This window comes from Symphodus melops (genome assembly GCF_947650265.1).
Source record: "Symphodus melops genome assembly, chromosome: 21".
Classification (NCBI taxonomy): domain Eukaryota; kingdom Metazoa; phylum Chordata; class Actinopteri; order Labriformes; family Labridae; genus Symphodus; species Symphodus melops.
Genome location: NC_136711.1, coordinates 13,427,724 through 13,438,300, shown reverse-complemented (window position 1 = coordinate 13,438,300; position 10,577 = coordinate 13,427,724). Strand labels below are relative to the sequence as shown.

At 37.9% G+C, this 10,577-nt stretch overlaps 1 protein-coding gene across 1 annotated transcript; it reads left to right on the top strand.

Annotated features, from left to right (window-relative positions):
• Positions 1 to 4,510: 4,510 nt before the first annotated feature.
• LOC306817340 (C1q-related factor-like) lies at positions 4,511 to 9,956 on the top strand. The gene is made up of 2 exons (XM_079334140.1): positions 4,511 to 5,281; positions 8,435 to 9,956. Exons 1-2 carry the CDS (start codon positions 4,646 to 4,648, stop codon positions 8,612 to 8,614), a joined length of 816 nt encoding a protein of 271 aa, XP_079190266.1. The 5' UTR covers positions 4,511 to 4,645; the 3' UTR covers positions 8,615 to 9,956.
• Positions 9,957 to 10,577: the final 621 nt, after the last annotated feature.

Sequence of the window (10,577 nt, the reverse complement as noted above, 5' to 3'; positions counted from 1 at the left end):
CCAAGGCAACATGTTGCAACATTTTATTCAATTCCATTTTCGCACCCGTTATCAGTTCTGTCTCCATCCTATTCTCATATCCTCAAAAAACAATATTTAAGGAATGAAAACCAATGGCCAAGCATACCAGCTAAGGAATTCCCACAGAATCCCAAGAGGGACTGCAAGGCAACGGCCTATTGCCTAAAAAGGAAGAATCCAAATAGAAAGAATCAAGGAAGTTACTCTGTTTGAACCCTTGTGTAAACACACAAGGAGCTGATATGCTTTCCCTTTACACAAGGGGTTATTATACCAGTTCAAAAGGTTTTATTGTTATTTAATTGTCAAGGAATGTAATGTTATATTTCTTTTGAATGAAAAATATCCAATAAATAAACACAAGGGCAAAAAGTATATCACCTTACATTCCCCCAAAAGACAGATAAATACACTCTCCAGCAGAGTTCATCCTGGATATAGACATCAAAGACAGCCCGTTCTTGAGTTACTGACAGGGCAGTCCCCTGTTTCTATTCTGGAATGTGAGCAGGACTGCTCAAGATGGGTGGTCTACACCTTCCCCGGGTTGATAAGACAAGTTTCTGCTGCTGCACAAAGACAGCATATTGTCCCGATTCTCTCGAAACCAGAAGTTTCATATTTAAAGTGCACAAGAGTCTTTTGCTCTTCTTTGGTGCATTCTCAAATCTCATAATGACTGAGCCCAGTTTAGTTTCTCCAACGTGCCTTTCTTTTCATTTTCTAAACCATCTCGGCAAAAACAAGAAATTAGCGCCATCATCTGGATTAGGAAAGTAAATGCAGTCTGTGAGACATAAGTTAAACTGGACCACGCATACATTTTATTTCTCAAAATAACTTTTTGCTACAAGCCACTTTTTCTAATTGTAGGATTTTCCTTTAAAGAGATGGACAAATCAGCAAAGATTAAAAAAAAGAGGTTATCTTTTACTGTTACACTGATTTTCCTTATTTCAATGCTCAATCCTATGAAACCCCTAAAATCATGCAGTCATTAAGTGGTCTGATAATGACTTTTTAAAGAATTTCAAAGAGTCCATTTGAGATCCAGGCTTAACCAGACTTCACTGATTTAGTCACCCATATTTCATTGTTTAAAGGACATGATGCTTGCATAACTTTATTTAGAGATAAGACAGTGGATAGAGTCAGAAATCAGGGAGAGAGAGAGTCATGTCTAGAAATAATACCGTCATTACAGACTAATGAAGGATGGCTCATGAACAATAATCACAATTTATACTTCACTTTAGTTTTCAATTTTTGTTTTATTCCTTTGTACAATGTATATATTTGTTTATGTTTACACATAGAAGTCATTGGATTATTATTACTTTTTTATGTAAGTTTCTTTTACAACAACCAGCAACATTTGGATAATTTGGTTTTCTACCATGTTTTTTCTTAAATAAACTTGCGCTGTATTATGTGACAAATAAAGGGCATTTCACTTATCACCTCTTATTGATGCTGGTTCCATAGATGCAGGTTAATTTCATAGACTAAAGTTAGGAGAAGCTGGCTTTTAATTTAAATTGTATGTGTTTTGAGGTGATTGCTGTCTTGTTCTTATTCTCTTATTAGCTCTCTTCTTGCAACAACAGCTTTTTAAATAAATCTCACCTGTAAGGACATATTTATTTTTAAATCACTGCTCAAAGCACTACAGAATTGGATCATTTCCTCTTGGAGCTGCTAGCCAGCTCTACAGGACCCTCTTCTTGGGATGGTTTCTTTGATCCAGTGCTTCTTTTTTGTCTTTGCCTTTTGTGAATTTCATTAATTCTTATCAATCACTTTACTGTTTTTAACTTCTTTATTTATCCAAGTAAAGGCCAAAAGGTCCAACTGAGGCCCAGAAACATTATTGAAAATGTGTTAAGCTTTAGTATAACTTTGGATCTTAGAAAGGAATAAAAATGCTGGGTGAATTGATATCGCTCATTTATTTTGGGATATATTTGAGAACCACAAGAGGGCACTAAATGCAACAAATAAAGTATTTGTACTACAGAGAAGACTGACAACTGTTTTCAGATTATTTAAATGCTTCAAGTGTTAAAACACACATGAATTGAATATGTGAGTACACATCTAATTTTCTGTCCAATTTTTTATCATATGTTTCTCTGTGTAGAAAGAGAGGTTCACATTGCATGCAGGCCCTGAAGTGAAATACCTTAGCCTGTATTTGTTTGAAATGGAAAAATTGGTAATCATATGTATCACATGAAGAATCTATTTGACATTAAATGATTAGAAAATATGAAATATGTCCTCTGAATTTTTTGTTGTCCTTCTAATTTGGTATATGTCATCATCTAGAAATACTCAGCAAGAAAGCAGCGCTTGAGGTGTCTGACTCAGTACTATTGTCGTGTCCTATGACAACAGCAGCATTAAAAATGTGGAGAATAGTCACAAAATCTACTGCCTGCTTATACTACTCATGAAAATCAAATATAACTGGATGATTCCAATGAGCCAAGTTTAAGCAACTGGCTTCAATATGACTTTGTTTTTTGGATGTTGTTTGATTGGTAGGAGGGAGAATTTGCAAGTTGTACAGTGTGTGTTTGACAGACGAACACTATTTGACAAATAATCAATCATGTTTTAAATATACTACACACTGCCTTGTGAAAACAGAAATTAAAAAAAAAAAAAATCTTTTATGTGTGACCTTTTCCATTTACATGACACATGCATCCCCAATGGAAACATCGAGAAACCTACTTAAAATCAGTACTTCAACTCAGTGGAGTTTATAAAATGTTGACTGTACAGAGAACTGGCAAATCGAGCAGAAGCCTCCCTGCCAACAAACTGAGATTCAACGAGTATGAGTGTATTCAGCCAACTCAAGTGGAATTATATATGTGGAATCATTTGAGTTGATACAGAATATGGCTAAAGTGATATTTAATTTTTAAACTTTGTGATGATTTCCAATGAGAGTGCACTAAGCCATGGAGAGGGGAAACAGTAAATGCCTTCACTGTATTTGTTACAGAAACAAACACAATTTTAGTGTATATACGAAATATGGGAACAAGCCATCTCCAAACATTAAAAGAATGACAAATTTTAAAAACTGAACCAAAAATGTATCCGAAATTGTGGCCAATTTTCCATCTCAGAGATACAGCATTTTTTTGAGCAGAAGACCTATTAAATGATAATTCGCTGAAACAAGTGCTAGAAACTTAAACGTAGTATCAAAATAATCTTACGATGATGATTATGATGTTTTTTTTTTTTAAATGAGCAGCATAAGTAAAGAAAAATCAACAGTAAATGTTAAGTTGTTGTCTTAAACAGTTAAACTTTAGATAAACAGTAGCTCATGCTAACTAGTACACAAGCATTTGGACCAACAACATTTATTTTAGCTTCAGCAGCAACTACTTCATCTGGAGAGTAAAGCTATCTGTATAAAAATGTGGTAGATCCAACTTTAATTCTTTAAAAAAACAGTATTTCTAGCTGACGTTAACTTCCGAATGAAATGGTAAAAAAAGAAGCACGACTGGCAGAAAAGTGTTACATGACTGCTAAAGGTGTTACATAGCTGTAAACTAGTTGGCCATGTTAACTACTCTAGTTTGCAGTTCTAGCTGTATTACAACAAAGTATTAAAACAAATCTTTGCAACAGAAAGGAAACATTATGGCATTTAAAAGTAGGTGGCTAAAGCACAAGTATATTACCACAGCAAAATATAGTTACGATGGTCAGCGTCTTAAATAACATTTTAGCAATCCCTTTTGAGTTTAGAATTGCTAAATATCTTTTTTGTGAACATCTTCTGCCAGACTTCTCTGCTTGTGTCGGTTTTATTTTGTTGTCACAACCAAAGGTTAGGGTTAATATCCTATCAAAGCCAATGGATTACAAGTATTTACTACGATTACTAATGCAAAATAAAATGTGTTTTGTATTGTGAAACAATCAATTAAACAACACAAACATTATATTTTAAATAATTATATCAGTGATTCTTAAAGATTTTGGATTAATTTAAAGTACTCAAAATATTTTTGGTATACAAAATTTAATTGCCAACTAATTTAATTTGATCAAAATGTTTGCATGACAATGGTGTTTAAAAAATAAACAGAGATCCTTTCATCTAGATATTTCCTCCAAATCATTTTCGTTGCATGTTCTGTGCCCTAAATATCACACTCCTTCTTAATGTCTACCCTGGCTGCCAGTAGGAAAGTGCCCTCCTCAGCCCTGACTCAGATTGTTGGTGAGTGTATGTTGCTCACTCTCTCCTCCCCTTGCGTCTTTTCTTTTTTTCTTCTTCTCATAAGCAGTCTTACTCTCTCCCTCCTCCTTTCCTCTGACTCTCTCTCCTCACTCTCTCAATCCCTCTCTCCTTTTGATCACTTCAGTCCTTTGCTCCACTCTCCTTTACTCCTACACCGCTCTGTCACTCACTCATACCAGCTCTCCATCTCCACCATCCAAGATCCTCAGTGTGTCTACGTTTTGCCAGGTGGACGCACTCCCCTCAGTCACCATTTCCACCCCGGAGAGTTCCACGGTGGCTGCGCAGCCCCTTCCCCGGCTGAGCATCGGGCGTAAGACCCTGGTGGCAGCTGCCGTGGGGGTCATGCTGGTCCTGATTCTGGTAGTTCTCATACCTGTGCTGGTCAGCTCTGTTGGCACGGGTGGAGCAGATGACAGCGCAAGCCACTTTGAGATGCTGGGTACCTGCCGCATGGTTTGTGACCCCTTCTCCAGCACGGGCACAGCAGGCACAGGATTAGATACAGCAACCACAGGCCTACAGGTGGACAACGATGCAGATTTGAGCGACCACAGCATAGGCCCACCCCTGCCTACTTACAGTGCTCACGGCCCCCAAGGAAAACCAGGGCGGCCGGGCAAGCCTGGACCCCCAGGACCACCTGGAGAGCCAGGCCCACCAGGACCTAAAGGCCCCCCAGGAGATGGTGTCGACATTGTACGGACAGGTATATTAGGTTTAGGGGGAAAAGGGTCAGTCAGTACAACCACCTACAACACCTCCCCTCGGGTGGCTTTTTATGCAGGACTTCGAAACCCTCAAGAAGGTTACGATATTCTACGATTTGATGACGTGGTGACTAACATTGGAGGGAACTATGAAGGGGCAACAGGCAAGTTCACCTGTAAGATTCCTGGAACATACTTTTTCATCTACAATGTGCTGATGAGGGGAGGAGATGGAACCAGTATGTGGGCTGACCTGATCAAGAATGGTCTGGTGGGTAACACTTTAAATCTTAAGACACCTTCACAAACCGAGTTTCACTTTTTTTTTTTTCTTTTTTTTTTTACAATTTACAGTTTATTGTGGTGTTCCATATGCCATTTTTTCCTCTTCAATACAGATTCTGATACTGATAGACTAGAGGAGTGGGCAATATATAGTACACCTCTGTTTCTAGTGTGATATAAAAACTATACATATTTGTCAAAAAGGATCTGGGGCGAACACTTGCTAACTTTGGCATTTGACAAACAGAATTACATTTTCTGCTGGCATTGCACCGTTGTTTGTTATTCGTCACAGGATAATTTACCTGAAATCAGTTCATTTTGGGGGTGGATTGGTTATGGTATCATAACAGAGCATTGACTGGCATACACACTAAAACCAGATACTGCACAGGTCATCTGGGGAAAAGACTTAGACTGGTATGTATATACGAATGACTCCAGTGCATGGAGAAAATGGAAACACATAACAAGAAATCTTAAACTACAAATAATAAGTCATTGAAGACTATTGACATTATGAGAGATAAACTGTGAATAATACTTTAAAAGAATCCACATGAAAATGCTCAGGGAGCAGGCAGGATAAATTGAGTAGTCATGCATTCATGTGGATAGTGATTTTAGGTCTGTCTTGGTCTGGTTTTATAGTCCAGCATAATGACAATTCATAGTGGCATGCTGCCAGATTGTGTATCTGTGTATATTACACATCTGATGATGTACATGTTGAAGTGAGTGGAAGAAGTGCAGCGCTATCTCAACTCTGCACACATCAGAACACAGCCCGGGGTAGTGGCTAGTTCAAAGCTGGTGCCCTTTGAAATACAACAAACTTCATGGAGTCATGATGTGCTAGTGTGCGTTATCAGACTGCCTGTCAGGCTCAGGCGTTTCACTCTCAAATCAGGACTTTTGCCATATTCATGGATAATTTGTAATGTCTTCAAGGCCCAAGGTGATGACACTGATCAAGCACCATGGAAACCTGAACCTTGATATTTCCCTGCAAACATCTCAGACAGGCGGCAACAGGCTGGAAACAGACACAAACACCTGCAAATTATTTTTTAATCCAATACAAGGGCCACTCAGTAAACAACATATTACACTAACACATTTTGATGTTTCGTGTTTTAAAAGCTTCAAATTGCTGTTGCTTTTGTATCGTCAGCAGGGAACAAAATAACTTGTACTGCAATCAAAGATGCAATGACACTCATATCAACAAAAGTGTAAAATAATGTCATATTTCATTTTACAGCTAATACACTAATGACAATATAATGAAAGGGCATAAATGAGTGGTACTCTAATTAACAGTCTACTTAAGACACATCTGTTTACTTGATACTTTAATTACTGTGAATCATAAGTTGGCTGACTGTTGCATTATGGGGACTATTTTGATGTGCCTTCCTCCACTTCACTTTTCTGCTGCTGTCTATAAATCCTACATGTAAAAAGCTTATACAAATGTATCTTATTTATCGCTATATATATGTATGTGTGTATATATATATATATATATATATATATATATATATATTTTTTTTTTTTAAGCAACTTTGAGTTTGACAAACATGACAAAATCAAAAGGGAATGGATTTCTTGGTATTTAATTCTGCTAAAGAAAATGTAAACGCCACAAAAGTTTTCTAAATCCTCATACAGATAACCAAAGTTAAGAACAAAACAGTGCACGAAACACAAAAAACAGAAGAAGAGTCCCTACTTGGTTTGTAAGGACCAATTAAGAACAAAAGCACTGCTGATAAATCACCTACACTAGGATAAATCCTCATTACACATTAAACCAAACCGGGAAAAGTGGAATCCATCGGCTTTAGCCACTAACTCAGCGCTTTCCTAGTTGGAATGACCAAAGAAGTGATAAGAGATAGACCCTATTTTTAACATTATGCACAAACGAGGATACAGTTAAAGTGTATTGCTGTTTTCGGTCATTGTCAGATCTTGCTGCTCTAGTAGAGCTGAGTTTAGACACAGGGAGGGATGAGAAATAAAGCTGCGTTGCCCTCAAGTGTCACAAATCCATCATCATGTTGTCATCTCTCGCTCAGTCTTTTGAACCCTGCAGCCTCATAGGTGACCAATTTAACCCCCATTCACTAATTAGAACTCTTCTTTCCTTAATGATAAAGAGTTTTACCTTGTTAAGAAAAGCTATCCACCTGTTGGTTAAAGCTGGGTTAACACTGCATGGAGTGTCTGGGTAAGTAACAGTGTAAAATTAAAACTGGCAACCCAGATCAATATACATCAGTAAAGCTTAGAGGGAGTTTCTGCCTTCTAGCTGTACATGCAAATGAACTTCTAACATCTTCTGTAATTACTTTATGTTGACACGATGAGTCATATATGCGATAATGTGGTATTCTTAGTGTTTCACCCAAAAAAAAAAAAAAGTAAATGTGGAACACAAGGCAAAGGGATTGCATGCCCGGCCATCCTTCCTCAGAGGCAGACTGACACCATCCTGACCCTTTCAGTTGAGTCATGAGAGAAAAACACAATATTCGTCACAGGGGACACACATTCCACAAAAAGTCTCAGATACAGTCCAAAGTGCTTACAAATATTCCCTTGATATAAAGTGTGTTCCATCAACTCACACACGGAAGAAGTGAGGCAGCGCCTCATTTTGTTGTGTACGTCAATTATTTTTTCTTGTGTTTTATATTACTGTATATCCTACGAGTGAATGCATTTCATATCTATGGAAGCCTTAAACGGGCATGCATCCATGCGTGTTATGTACTCCATTTTCACGTTATAACCAGTCATTGCTTTCTGAATATCTTATTCATCCTGTTTCTCTCGAGAAAACAACACTGGTTTTATCAGTGGCAACCGGCAAATTTCAGTTGGTTTCTTGAGTAGCAAAGCTTGTTTTTCCATTATAACAGATTGATTTTCTTATCGGCTTATTTCTATGTCATTTTTGTGCTTTTGCAACTCTGGGGATAAGAAATTCATAAATGTAGATACTGATGAGACAGCTGGATATTACTCCTTATCACAGGAAAATTTAATACATTAAATGTATGAATGCATGTCTATTAGCATCAAGCATATCTTTTTTACTTTATCCTCTTCCCTGTGTGTCATATTCCAGGTCAGAGCCAGCGCCATTGCCCAAGACCAGGACCAGAGTTATGACTACGCCAGTAACAGTGCCATCCTTCATTTAGATGCAGGCGATGAGGTTTTCATAAAACTGGATGGGGGCAAAGCTCACGGGGGCAACAGCAACAAATATAGCACCTTCTCAGGGTTCATCCTATATGCCGACTGATGAGCGGACAAGACGTGGGCTGAAAGGTGGAAGGTCAACGCCAGAGGACATTCACTTCCTGACTTTCGCACAGCTCTCGCTGTAAGGTTGATGTTGCCCTTAGCCACTGATCCACCGTCAGATTGTTTTTTTTTTTTACAGATGCTATAGGTCAGCATTGATATTGTGACTAATGCTGTGGACCTGTGGTTAGCGGTAACAATCCACCTCATCCATACGTTCCATTGTAAACAGGGTGCCTATGCTGCAAGGGTGATGGATGTGAGCAGTGAAACAGTGACAGTCATCTTCGTGTGTCATGTTGTGGTGCAGTAGCAGTCCTGACAGTGCAGAAGCCTCACCATCATTTTTAAACTGCCATGTCAATTTCAAGTATGGGAATCTAACAGCTGTGGTGACTGCAGTGTATGTAAAAGTAAATGTTGAGGTTAAATGTTAACGTTAAAAAAAATGATCTCATGCTGTTTGTATGATAAGTACAGAAGCCATAATTGATATGCATCTCTGTTTTTTGGTGATAACTTGGTCGATCTCTGAACTTATTTATCTTGTGTCCCCCAGAGTTAGAAAAGCACAAAACAAGTATAGAGATAGGCCTGATGGGCCCAAAATATAGCTATTACATTATGGGGCAGGCAAAACGTTTTTCTCAGAATAATCTAGCAATTTGTTACGTTTTGGGCAAAAAGTTACAACGTTTTGGGTTCAGCATTTTGTTATATTATCGACCAGTTATTACATTTTGGGTTTTGTTGCTTTTTTTAAAATAACATTTTGGGTAGTTGTTATATTTCGGGCTCTAACAAGGCCTTACTTATTCCATCAGTTTGGTTAATGGCAGCATGGCTTGTAATGGTTCGGCCTGTCATAGTGACGACCAGTCTATTGTTAGTTTGCAGGAAAACTGTAACTACAATCCAAGTCTTGTTCCCTCAGATAAAACAACTGAAACAAACTTACACAGGAAAACCAGCAGTCATCTCGTGCTGAGGGAATGAACAAGTTAAGATCTTCAGAAAACAGCCAGAAATGAGTCGTTGTCACAAGAAATGGAGTAAATGAAATGTATGAGTGCATATCTGCTTTGGGCTTCTGTAGATAAGATGTTGTGCTTCAAAAGACATATTTCAACCTAAAAATCGGAAATTTGGCAAATATTTGACACCAAATTAAGATGATGCTTTTTTGGATGGCAGCTGTCCTAAAGTGTATTGTGTCTCCGTGTGAAGCTTTGGAATAACATGTCATTTTAACAGTTATGCTTGTGTATATACTGTAAGTTTAGTATTGGATTTGTGTCTAATCACAGTCAAAGTATTGTACAAACACCATATTGTGTGTCTTTTAATGAGGTTAGCTGTAGTCTGTAGTTAATTGTGTTATGTGCTCATTTGTAAAGACTTTCATTCATTAAAGTAATGCATGCAACACTTGTTAAAATGTTCTGTGTGTTTCCACCAATGTTAAAGAGAAATACAGTGATTTTAAACAGTGTGTGCAGAGTGTGCTCATGGGCTTAAAGAGCATCTATTGGTGTTTCTTTTACTTTAAATGTCCATGACTTTTCATTAAAAACTTTTTTTTTGTATTTCCTCACACGTTATGTATGCTTGATGTCGCTCACCTTATTTCTTCCTTGATCAGGTAGTTTTATCCCTCAATTTTCCAGTAAAACAAGCAATTAGTCCTGCTCATGTTACTCCCAAGAGAGCCAGCGAGAGGCAATCAATGAGGAGATGATCACTTAGGGAAAAGGACAGGAAATCACAGCTGTGTTAAATGCCAAATGTAGCGAAAGATGATTGTGTCTCACAATCATAGGAGAGCTGTGCTTTTTACCCTCTAATTGGTGAAGCGATGCTCAGAAACAGCGTGGAAAAAAAGTCAGCGGATTGGTGTTAGAACATATTATGACAAAGCTTAGATCAGTGTCAGAAAGTAATCCAGGGCAAATTAGGCTCTG